The sequence below is a fragment of the Rhinoraja longicauda genome, chromosome 14, assembly GCF_053455715.1.
Source record: "Rhinoraja longicauda isolate Sanriku21f chromosome 14, sRhiLon1.1, whole genome shotgun sequence".
Classification (NCBI taxonomy): domain Eukaryota; kingdom Metazoa; phylum Chordata; class Chondrichthyes; order Rajiformes; family Arhynchobatidae; genus Rhinoraja; species Rhinoraja longicauda.
The window spans coordinates 18,314,687-18,327,856 of NC_135966.1; the positions used below are offsets into that span (position 1 = coordinate 18,314,687).

The 13,170-nt window shown below is 38.8% G+C and overlaps 1 protein-coding gene across 3 annotated transcripts in view; it reads left to right on the top strand.

The window, feature by feature from the left end:
* Positions 1-13,170, top strand: part of pdlim7 (PDZ and LIM domain 7) — a 125,445-nt gene that overhangs the window by 71,671 nt on the left and 40,604 nt on the right. For 2 of the 3 annotated variants that reach the window (XM_078411091.1, XM_078411093.1), the window contains exon 4: positions 429-697. In XM_078411091.1, coding sequence (XP_078267217.1) covers positions 429-697 — 269 coding nt within the window. The remainder of the gene's footprint in view (positions 1-428; positions 698-13,170) is intronic. The other variant, XM_078411092.1, reaches the window with a different exon arrangement.

The following is a 13,170-nucleotide window of genomic DNA, read 5'->3' on the forward strand; positions in this document are numbered from 1 at the left end:
AATAGGACATTTCCCCTCACCCCCCAGTCCCTCCTTCCCTGCAATGTTTTTTTTCGGTCAGATGGTGTTACAGTGAAAGATTTGCCACAATCTTATGGAATGAGCCAAACCTGCTCCTGCTCCATTTTCTCATGTTGCTATGTTCAACGGATCAAGTTTGTTATGGAAAAGCTATTCTGCTGGGATGTGAGGGTAATTTTATGATGACCAAGAGAAAGTTATTTGAAAATGCTGTGTAGCAATGATTTGCTCTCTGACTCTGCTCATGCAGCTTGACTTTTTAATTCAATGTGGTGTTATGTAATCACATTTTTGAGATTGATAATTGTTATTTAACACGGCTTGAGTTTTGCTGTTGGATTACTGTTAACTGCATGTTGCCTGTGGTTTTTTTGAGTTTTTGTGTGTTTTTGTTTTCTCTCGCTCAGGGTGTTAAGTTTGCTGCGTCTTCTATTCCGAAGTATTCGTTTGACTCCAGCATGCCATTGAATAAGACAGCAAGACCTTTTGGTGTTACAGCTACGGAAAGTTCACATTCAGGGACACCAATAAAGTCAGTGAGCTACAAACCTGTTTCATTATACACACCGCCTTCTGCTTTGTCTTGTACTGCACCTGCAACGCAGACACCGCTCAAATATGGCTCGGCCACAGAAAAACACAACTCAACTGCATCCACACTGCAGCATCCGAATGGGTATGTTAAACCATGCTTTCAAGCCTCTATGAAATGTAGTCCTAATAAATGGCAGCCTCCAACGTGCTGTATTAAAGAGGAAGACCTACTGCTAAGCTTAAGATCACTGAGTGCGATATTTAAAACTTTAATAGCTCACAAATGATATCTTTTCTGCTCAGACATTTCAGCTGAATGGATGGAAGTCAAGCTAAATGCACTATTAGCCATAGATGAAATGTTAAGTACAATCAACTGAAATTAAAACATCAATTTAGTCATAGCAATTCCTCTCTTACGTGATCACTGCCTTTACAAAAGTGCCTGAAAAAAAATACATTTTGCAGTTGGTTTATTAAAACAAAAATTGCACCATTTTGCCTTTTGCATGACACATGGCACTGCAAACACTCTTGATTTTTTTTTTTGGGGGAAAAAAGAAGCAACATTTCCAGCTTCCTGAAAGCCATGCCTTTTTAATGACACGAACAAAATGTTTCACTGTTCACTGCCTTATGTAACCCCACAGTTTGCTTTTGCTTTCTTTCACTGCCATTTAAGAAGACATTTTGGTAGTTTAACTCACAAATTGTGATACTTTTATATTTGGAACATTTTTGCATTTCAAAATGGCACAGAAGTCTCTGGACTAATTATGCTTGTTCCCCATGGCTATTATTTGTCGTAATTGAATCACATTGTGCAGAAATAGTTTTACTGTTCATGTTTAAATTGGTATTTGTAGTTGATTAATCCATCATGTTCCTAATTAAGTGTGTGCATCAGTATTGCATTGGATTACTGTTTAGGAACTGTAGATTGGCAGTAGTAACATGTATGTCATGCTGTGCGTGAGTCTTCCTTTTAAAGAAATTATAAATGAGTTTGCAGGTCGGGGTCATATTATACCAGCATGCATTAACGTGTGCCCACACAGGCCCATACTTGGAAAGGCATATATTTATCCGTATCTATATTGGGCCTTGTGAATGCTTCTCTCCTGTTCCTTGCGAGCCTTGATGGTTCCGTTTGTCGGGAAAGTATATGAATGTGTAAATCTGCTGAAGTGAAATATTGTTTTTATGTCACTGAAACACTTAACTTTTTAATTTTGATTCCTTTTAAATCTTAAGGGTAGCTTGCTAACAAAATCTCACTACAGAACCAAAATAGATCGGTTAATTAGATTCTAGAATTTGATTTTGGTGAAATTCCATAAACCATGTGAACATGAGCCACACTATCCTTCCAAATACTGATTCAAACAACGATGTGAGGAAGTGAAATTACCTTTTGATAAGCTTGCAAAGGTCAATGGAAAGGAAAATTGAGCAAAGTGTAAAAGAGCTGCCTATTCACAAGCATTTATTTTGTGCTGTCACCTCAGACCAATTTCACCTTGTATTTATTGACTCCTTACCTACCTGAAAACAATTCCATGGTCCTGCACATCGTATTCTGAGAGTTGTGAACATGTTCATTATTAAAGTATTAAACCTCTCCGTGTAATGCTATGTTCTCTTGTCGGCCTTTATTAATCATCATTTACAAGAGGACTGCTTATGTTGAAGTCAATTTGTAAAAATATGGCAATGAATAGATTATTGTAACAGTACGTGTACCATAATAGCTGGATTATAATGTGTAACTTTATCTTCATGTGTGGTTGATCACAGAACAATGGTCGACAGGTTGAATTTCAATAGATTCTGTCTGAGTATTTGAAACTTTACAAAACTGCTTTTATATCAGTTATTTTTCACGCTGACTCTCTTAAAAATGCTACAATGCATGGGATTACAGAAAAAAACCAATTTATTGACAGGAATCGGTTCTGATTTTCTTACTAAGATGCAGATAAAATGTTGAAAATGGGCAAACAGAATAATCTATTTCCTCCACAGAAACTGCCTGATCTGCTGAATTAATCCAACACTTTGTGTTTTATAAAAATAACTATAATTATGATGTGTGTTCTGTGCAAAGGAGAGAGCTATAGAATGTACCTAAATGGTGACGGTTCATATTGTCAATAAACCTGTCTAAATAGTGATGTGTTTTGCTATTCTGTCATGCTTTGGGGTGCTTGTCCTATCGCACTGTTCTGAATTTTGTAGCTGTTGTTAATCCCACATGTAGGGAATACACAAAACATTTGTGTGTTCGGCACAAACATAATGTGCCAAAGGGCCAGTTGTACTGTTGTACTGTTCTATGTTCTATTAAGTTTATGTACACCATTGGTTGAATGAAAACCTACACAATGGATTGTTCCCTTGATTTTTGCCATTAATTTCATTTGTGAGACAAAGCAAATGGAAATGAAAAGAATATTTGAAACTGAGGAGTAAACTGCAAAATAATCACCCTGCAAGCATTGAAGGCACTCATTCTGATGTTAATCTGTGACAAAGTTGTGTTTGACAGATCTTTTCATTCCACCTTTACATTTCTCTTTTAATTTTTTATCTTCTATTTTTTAATTTATTTCATTGTTGGCAAGCTTTAATTATTGGTGAGCTTTCATAATTAACTCTTTTGCGTCTTTATTCCCTTTAGGTGGATACATTAATCAAGTTAGTATTTCTCTATTTTTGATGCATGTGTTGTTGGTGGCATGTCACAATTTTTCCCAGTGAAAATGGAAGGCAGACTTATCAAAACGTATAAGATTATTAAGGGGTTGGACACGTTAGAGGCAGGAAACATGTTCCCAATGTTGGGGGAGTCCAGAACAAGGGGCCACAGTTTAAGTATAAGGGGTAGGCCATTTAGAACTGAGATGAGGAAAAACTTTTTCAGTCAGAGAGTTGTGAATCTGTGGAATTCTCTGCCTCAGAAGGCAGTGGATGCCAATTCTCTGATTGCATTCAAGAGAGAGCTGGATAGAGCTCTTAAGGATAGCGGAGTCAGGGGGTATGGGGAGAAGGCAGGAACGGGGTACTGATTGAGAATGATCAGCCATGATCACATTGAATGGCGGTGCTGGCTCGAAGGGCCGAATGGCCTCCTCCTGCACCTATTGTTTACTGTCTATTGACTTGTTTAAAAACTGGAATGAACTTAAAATATGCACAGCTACGTACCTTTATTCCTAATGGATCAATTATATTCATGTATTGTCTTTCTGCTGACTGGTTAGCACGCCACAAAATCTTTTCACTGTCACTGCAAGTGACAATAAAAACTAAACGGAAGTTTTGGTATTAACACGTGAAAGGCAGTAACCAAATGCAGTAATATGCAGATTACAGTAATAGACTCTGACAATGGAATTACATTTGCTAATTTTATTGAGGAAGCCCAAGTGTTTTTTAAAAAATCATTTCTTGAGAGAGATGTTTATATTATACCTCTCAAGCATGCAGCGGTATCTTTGTTTCTGTTCAATCCCATTGAGTGCTATATGTTAGGCACAGGCTATATCCAATAAGAAAGTGAGAGGTTGAATCTTTAATTTTTATCCTCTGGATAATTGGGACCTTGCTTTCCAGCCCCTGCTCAATGTACATCAGATTACAGGCATTCTTGGATAATTATTTTCAAGCTGAACTTCAAATGTCACTTTCTGTTCATCACTAAGACAGGATGTACTTCCACTTTTCTTTTGGAACATTTATTCTCCCAGCCATGTCTACTTACTGCACACTACTCTAACTCAACAGTTTGATCTGCCCTTACATATTTTTTCTATGCTCACTAGTGTTTTACTGGTTGTAATCCATAAACATTCTCCCCTCCCACCCTCCCTTTCTCTGTGCTTCTCGTGGATATCCACACTAAACATGATATGACGTCTTAGAAACATAGAAACATAGAAAATAGGTGCAGGAGTAGGCCATTCGGCCCTTCGAGCCTGCACCGCCATTCAATATGATCATGGCTGATCATCCAGCTCAGTATCCCGTACCTGCCTTCTCTCCATACCCCCTGATCCCTTTAGCCACAAGGGCCACATCTAACTCCCTCTTAAATATAGCCAATGAACTGGCCTCAACTACCTTCTGTGGCAGAGAATTCCACAGACTCACCACTCTCTGTGTGAAGAAATGTTTTCTCATCTCGGTCCTAAAAGACTTCCCCCTTATCCTTAAGCTGTGACCCCTGATTCTGGACTTCCCCAACATCGGAAACAATCTTCCCGCATCTAGCCTCTCCAACCCCTTAAGAATTTTATATGTTTTAATAAGATCCCCCCTCAGTCTTCTAAATTCCAGCGAGTATAAGCCTAGTCTATCCAGTCTTTCTTCATATGAAAGTCCTGCCATCCCAGGGATCAATCTGGTGAACCTTCTATGTACTCCCTCTAAGGCTAGAATGTCTTTCTAGCCTTAGTCTTCATTCAAGACCCTTTGCTTTCTTCATTGGAGCTGTCTTTAATGCCATCATTTATTCTGGGCTGCTGGAGGACTCTAACTGCAAACCTCTGTTTCAATTCAGGTGGTTCTTCTGCAGATTCTATTTCATTTCATGGTAGGAGAATGAGAAGGGGAAGCTTCAGGACTCTCAGCAGCAAGGTCTTGTGCCCTGCTACCCCCTCATTGCTTTTTTCCACATAATTGTTCAACTATGCACTCTTCATATAGTTAGCATTCTGGGTTCATCTAAATGTGAATGTGACCATCTTATTGTGGTGTTATGATATTGCAACACTCTTACTGCATTTCCTTGGGAAGAACATGGCAGTTTCTCTTTAAGATTTCATCCAGTTTTGGTGCACTAAACTAACACTGGAGTTAATGTTAATACTTCTTCAGGTCCTCCAAAAAACAGGAGAAATAGACCAAAAAAATATCTGAAATGGTGTTAGGATCGTTTGTTTCCAGAATCCTGTATGAAGTCTCACCTGTACTGTTCCCAGTTGCACTTCAGACAACTTGCTGAGAAGGATCTGTACATTATCATCCATGAGATGGATAGCAGCCTGGAAGTCCATTGTGTCAGGGATCTAGGAGATCTCAATCACATCATTGCAAGAACTGATTAAGAGTTACAGCAGCAACAGCAGTCTGCTGCAGATGAGAGAATCCCCACACAATTTATGCAACGTGCAAGCAAATGTCATGGCCTCGGAAACATAATGTCAGGGTGTGAGCTTCAGGTAACTAAAAGGAGTTGAGGCAGATCATTTCCACAATCCAATCGGGATTGCTTCCTTAATTAATGCAGGAGGACCTGCAAGTCAACCCCCATGCAGATGACCCTTCATCTAGGCTCCCTCTGTTGGCAACTTTTGATATGTGGAAGGTGTCCCTCGGCTTAGTTTGGGAGTCATTTTTCGTGCTGTTGATGAGAAATGTCATCTTGCCAAGTAATTATTTCTATTGTTTGTATCTACTTCCTCTAAATGGAAAAAAAAGCCTACAGGTGCGAGAAATGTCTCCCACATCCCAAAGACTTGTGGGTTTGTAGGTTAATTGGGCCTCTGTAATTGCCCATAGTGTGCAGGGAGTGGGTGAGAATGTGAGATAACATAGAACTAGTGTGAATGGATGACTAATGGTCAGCATGGACTCGGTGGGCCAAAAGGCCTGATTCCATGCTGTATTTATCTTTTAATTCAAATGTGAAATAAGAACACAAAATGCTGGCAACCTCAGCAGTCAGTCAGCACCTGGAGAAAGAGAAACTGTTAACATTTGAGGTGAAGCATTAACTTTTGTCACTCTTTCCTGATAATTCACCACCAGTTGCACAAGCTTTTTCTGATAAGAAAGATGTTTGGGTTATTAAGGGGAGTCAGTTATGCTGGTAAATATCAATTCCTGAGAAGTTGCCTAATCTTTGTTGAAATAGAAGTCATTGAAATGTTCTCTCCCCAAACAGTGCCAGAGTTGACCCCTCCGACCTGATCCTCAGTTGCAAGTTGAGAGATGTGACAGAGAGATGTTATGATTGCTTGGGCCGATCATGTGGCAAGAGAGTTGAGAGTCAATGTGACCTTGACATTGACAGAGAGAGCATTCGGGCATGAATATGGCTGAAAGACTTCCCACCGAATGTCCCAAACCTTGATGATGACAGCCTTGGAAGAGCAGAGTTTGCAAATACACCATTTATCAGTGAGGTCCAGGTAGTGTGTAGTGTCTCTAGTACTTTGTGGAATAAGGTTGCTCACAGATGGGCAGGTCTTTGCCTTCTGCCTCAAGATCTTGATCCATCTTGAGTAGCTACTCATAATGGTATCAACAGTGGTGGAATGTTACAATTGAGGGATCCATTCCACGAGTACCTTGGGAGCTCGGGGTTGGAGAAAATGCTTGCTGCTACTGAACCGCACTTGGTAGCCTTTGGGAGATGTATGAGCGGGCAGCAGTCAGTTCTGAAGCTGCTTAGTCATGTTTCCTGATTACAACAGTGTGCCTTTGGATGAAGAAAAAGCCTCAAACAAGTAAACTTCTGTTTTGTAGTGTGGTTTTTCCGCAATGGTTGTGGATTGCACCTTTTTGAGCTCTTGTCTTGAGTCGGGAAGATTGAAAACAAATGTTAGGTGAAGGGTAAGTAACATCACGGGTGCTTCTGACATCAGGAAAATATCAGACATATTTGAATGGATCACCCGAGGAAATGTTCCATACAACTTTGTGGTGACTATGATTTGAATCTGAAATGATTGTCAACGCCATTTATTTCAAGATACATTTTTTTAAATGCCATTGGTGCTAAAAAAGGAAGCGTTAAATTTCTAGAATACTATGGGTAGTGCAAGGTATCCCAGCTCCTCGGAAGTGACGATAGAAAAAACAGCTCTTGTTTTCACTATGCACAATGATAAATCTGTAGAGTTAATCAGAAATATGATGGGTAAACTATGAGTTTATACATTTTCTCTCATCTGTTTCAAAAGATTGAAAGAGCACTTGGCCATTACTGAGAATAACTCGGCAGCGTACAGATCCTATGCCTATCTCAATAGTGTTTACAAGCATTAGAGGAGCTATCCATGTAAGGGGGGTAGACATCAAGCTATCTGTAGCAGCAGTGGGCAGCACAGCATCTTACTCAGTAGAAGTGTTGCCACACAACTTCAGAGACGTGGCTTCAATCCTGACCTCAAATACGGTCTCTGTGGAGTTTGCACCTTCTCCATGTAATTGCTCGGGTTTCCTTTGGTTGCGATGATTTCCACCCACATGCATAGATGCTTAATTGGACACTAAATTGCTGTGGGTCTGTGGTTGAGAGGATTGTGGGGAGACTAAAAGATGGGATAAGTGTAGGATCAATGTTAATGGTTTGCATCGACTTTGTGAGCCAAAGAGCTTGTTTCCATGCTGTATGACACTATATTAAATCAACGTACAATTGGGAAAGGTGGGAGGGGGCACAAATCCCATGGTACAGGAAGAACAAGCAATTGATGCCTTAATAGCTGCTTTGGGTGACCCACCTACTTTGGGAATTTTGGCTTTTTTGTGGCTATAAGATGTGGGTTATTTGGGGTTAAGAATTTAAAGTACAGTTAAATGTATGCATGGCCAGCACACTGACTACTGCTGAGTTAGTCTGTTAATGATGGATGATAGGAAAGGAGAGGTTGAGCTAAGTCATGACCTAGATTGCCACCAGCCGTCTTATCCTTAAATCAAAGGTTATTTCCAGTATCCTCGGAACAGATGGTAACTAGCTCTCTGTTGAGCTGAAGCCTGTTTTTTCAGCAGTCTACAAATATAATTGGCACAATAGTTGTGAACTCTCTGGTTCTGGGTTTCTATAGATCTCAGTTGTATATCTTCTTTCATCTTGTACCAGTTTAACTCAAAGTAGTACAACTGGATGCTCCTACAACAATATTCTATTTAGTTGTTGCAGAAATTCATCCTTTATGATGTGCATGAAACTTTGCTTGTTCAATTATGCCTCTGAAATTCGGATTCATTGATTTTCGGAAATGGTTTTCATTGTGTTCAAGTTATTAAAGTACATATTTACCACACACAACAAAGAGAGCCTTTTTCTCCTTTGTGTGATTATAATTTTTCCCTCTGTTCTTTAGTAATTTATTTATGGTTGGCTATTAAGTGACTCAGCAAATGCTGTTAATTTTGTGGATAATTTTTTCAGGGGAGGTTCAGGGAAATGTCACCTATTCCTTTTCTCCAGAGATGATGCCTGACCCGCTGAGTTACTCCAGCAGTTTGCGTACTTCTTCGGTATAAGCCAGCAGCTGCAGTTCTTTCCAACATACACTGTTAATTTTGGTTCCTTAAATAGATGACAAATTTATGACATATTTTCCCCAACGGAAAGATAAAATGATGGTGAAAAGAAATATGAAAATGTGCGATAACACTGGTCAAACTAACTCTGTACTTTTTAAACAAAATCTCGCAAAAAATTACACTTTAGATTATTCCCAGTGGTGAACAAAATAACTAGCATGGTGCCTTTCCAAAATGAAATGCTGTTTTTCTTAATGGAAGTGTTTGATGAACTCGGGATTTCAGTACTCTCGCAGATCCAGCCATGGCGACTAAAAATGTGCAGGACACTGTTTGCAGAAAGTAAATTTATAGTGTAAAGAGGCAGCATTGATCTTCTACAGTTAAGAATGTTAGTGACACAGTGAGTCAAACATCTGTAATAGTTAACTTACTGAAGAGGTTTCTAATAGATAAGATATATGTGCATTTGGATAAACAGTGCCTGATTAGGAATAGTCAGCACGGTTTTGTACATGGAAGATTGTGTCTTACAAATTTGAATTTTTTTGAAGTAACCGGAAAGGTTGGCGAGGGCAAGGCCATAGACATTATCCATATGAACTTCAGCAACGCCTTTGATAAGGTGCTGTGTGGTAGGTTGCTCTGGAAGGTTATGGGATCCAGGGAGAGCTAACTAACTGGATACAGAGTTGGCTTCATGGAAGTAGAGGGTGGTGGTAGAGGGTGTTTCTCAGACTGCAGGCCTGTGCTAATGGTGTGCCTCAGGGATTGGTGCTGGGCCAATTGCTGTTTGTGGTTTATCAACGATTTGGATGAGAATGTACAAGGCGCACTTACTGGGTTTGCAGATGACACTCAAGTAAGTGGTATCATACGCAGTGAAGATAATTAGCAAACATTACAGTGGGATCTTGATCAGCTGGGCAAGTGGCTGAGGAATGGTTAAGGAGCTTAATGCAGGTTAGTGTGAGGTATTGCATTTTGGGAAGTCAAACCAACGCATGACCTTAACAGTGAATGGCAGGGCCCTGGGGAGTGTTGTAGAGTAGAGCAATCTAGGAGTACAGGTACATAAATCCCTGAAAGTGGCATCACAAGTAGATAGGGTGGTCTAGAATGCATTTTGGTACATTAGCCTTCATCGGTCAGGGTATTGACTTTAGAAATTGGGACATTATGTTACAAGACATTGGTGAAACCACATTTAGAGTGCAGTGTTTCATTTTGGTCATCCAGCTACAGGAAGGATGTCAATAATCTGGAAAAAGGGCAGAGAAGATTTATGAGGAAGTTGCCAGTACTCAAGGGCCTGGGCTACAGGGAGAGGTTGGGCAGGCTAGCAATTTATTTGTGGAGTGCTGAGAGAGAGAGAGTTGTGTAAAATTGTGAAGGGAATAGATCGGATGAATGTACAGATTCATTTACCAAGGGTAGGGGAGTCAAAACCCAGAGACATAGGTTTAAGGTAAGAGGGGCAAGATTTAACCAGAGCCTGAGGGGTAGCCTTCTACTCAGAGGAAAGTGGTGTATGGAACAAGCTGCCACAGGAGATAGTTAGAGCAGGTACTATAACACCATTTAAAAGACACTTGGACAAGTACATAGATAAGAAGGTTTGAGGAATATGGACCAAATTCGGGGAAAAGGAACTAGCCAGGACGGGGCATCTTGATCGGCATTGATGAGTTGAGCTGAAGGGTATGTTTCCATACTGTCTGACTCTTTAACAGTGTTGAAAGTGTGATGGATTGATTCTTCTTTGGAGGTAGCGGAATAATGAACGCAGTTGACACGTGTTTAGTTAAGATTGCATTCCTCAACAATATGAAAACTGTTACGATAGATCGGCCATGTTTTATTCAAAGGCTTTTTTGCACTCTGTGGAGCATTTAAAGCATTTTGGCTGAGGGAGATTTTTTTTATTTACACTCATTTTAGTTAAAGCTCTAACAATATTGAGCTGATTCTGCTCTGATAATTTTTAAATTTCACAATTTTTTCCTTGCAATTTCATTGGAATATATCCTTATTTTATAAATTTACAATTTGAATATAACTTGTTGATAGCATCCATTACTTGTGACACCTCTACTGCGTTCTTGCATCCTATTTATTTCTTCAGTGGCAAAGCTCTGCCTTGATCATACCCATAAGTGGAGTATCAAAGACTCTGAAGTGACTCCCTGCTTGCTCTTTCCTTCTGAAATAGCTTAAGGCTTTGCTTGGCTGACCATCGATCCTCATTGACATGCTTTTCCTCAGAAAAATTGTCCATGCATCAAGGTCAACAATCCTATTTGTCAAACCCATAGAGCTTCATCTCCCACTCCATTCCATTATCTACTTTAAATGGCAGGAATGTGTGGAAAGAAAGCAAGATAACTTTCATTAAACTTTCCTTTCATTGTAACAAGGTCATCTTTTGGACCATTTATTTGCCTATTTTCCATGCAGCCTGTACTAACACTATGTACCTACATTTTTTTTTCTTTCTCGTTTGATACTGTGTGCATGTTTGAAAAAATGATCTAAAAGCTTGTGAACTTTATTGTGTGGTTATATATTTGATAGACATTCGTGAGCATTTATACTAGCAATTTAAATCAGGCTTGAATTTGTCTGAAGAGTTGCTCTTGAGGCCATCGATTAAAAATAACATAATATAATAGATACATTGTGCGATGCAATCTTGAATGTATCCAATTAAAATCATTTACAATTGGCATTTTAAAAAAACAGCGCTCAACTTTTACATGTTGTTGACATTCATGGCATAAACCCAGCTGCCATAAAATATTTATGACTTTTTAAAAGCTTACCTTTAGTTTAGTTTCCTGCAAACTTACTTGTAACATGGAGATTGTAAGAATTTTATCATGTAAATTTGCTTGGAGTTAATGCTTAGAGGAATATACCTTGTTGAGAATGCTCTTGCAAACTGTGTACATTTAAAGTTGAAAGATCAAATCTCCCAAGTTAGTTTGAAACATGGTATTTTATGTGCACGGTGCATGCTGTGTTAATACAATTACTGACATGTTAATGTAGTCCATTTAAAAAAGAAGTTTTCTTTATGAATGCATTTAGTTTTCTGAATCTGAATAAATGAAAGCGTTGGTCCTACTTTTTTTTCACTTCCTGTAATTTTACTACCTATACCTGGTGGGCTATTTCTATTAATAACCTTTCCCCAATTCTTGTTTGCTGTGGAATTTCATGCTGAGCAGTTTTTGTAATCTTGATGTATTCTAATATATTCAGTGAAAATGAGGAGAAATTGGAAGGTCGTCCCAAGTTTCATGTTCTTCGAGACGAAGAAATGTTTTATGATCTTGATGACTATAGGTGAGCACAGTAAGCATGAAACCTTTCAGCCTTTAACACATCTCCTTTGGTGTAGAATGTAGTTTGATAGGTTTATTACAAATTTGTAATTTATGGACAGATTATCACTTTTCGAGGAATGTTGCAATGTTTTTGCTGGCTTTTAACTTTATTTGAAGTTGGATAAAGTTAAGCTTTTTCAATGGCAAAAAAATTAACCTCTTTAAAAAAACAAACAGATTCTCTCTGACATTAATGTGCATGAATAACTTTGTTCACATTTTATAACTTGCACCAGCATGAGCTCAACTAAACTGAGTATCTCTGTTGATTTGTGCAAAAAATGCAATTTCTGGACAAATGATCACTTTTGTGGGATTGCTGTGATGTTTTTGCTGGCTCTTAACTAAATTTGAAGTTGGATAAAGTTAAGATTTTTTAATGCCAAAGATTTTTCATCACTTGGGGGGGGGGGGGGGGGAGGAGCAGATTTTGTCTAATATTGATGCGTGGAGAACTTTTTTTTACAAGTTATACCTTGCACCAGTATACGTTCAAGTTGAATATCTATGTTGATTTGTTCATTTGGTAGTTTTTGGTTTCCCAAATAATTGTTTCCCTAATTCTATGTTTTTACATCTGGCCTTCATCCGACCTGGGTGACATCACTCTTATTGTATTGAGCTGATCTGGAAGACAAACTGGAATGTTTTGTGGTTAAATGTCTGGAAAAGTAATCTTGAGTCTTGAGGTACTAAACTGACGACGAGTTCAAATGTCACCATGGCAGCTGGTGATTATAAATCCAGTTAATAAAACATATAAAAACCTGGCGTCAGTAAAAATGGCTTTAAAAAACCACTGGTTTGTTGTAACAGTCTATTTGCTTTATTAATGTCAAAAAGAGAAGGAAATCTACTATCCTTAAACAGGCCTGGATTATAAGTGACTCCCACATTCAGAAATTTAGTTGTCACTTACCTGCTCATTAAATTTATTTGGTGA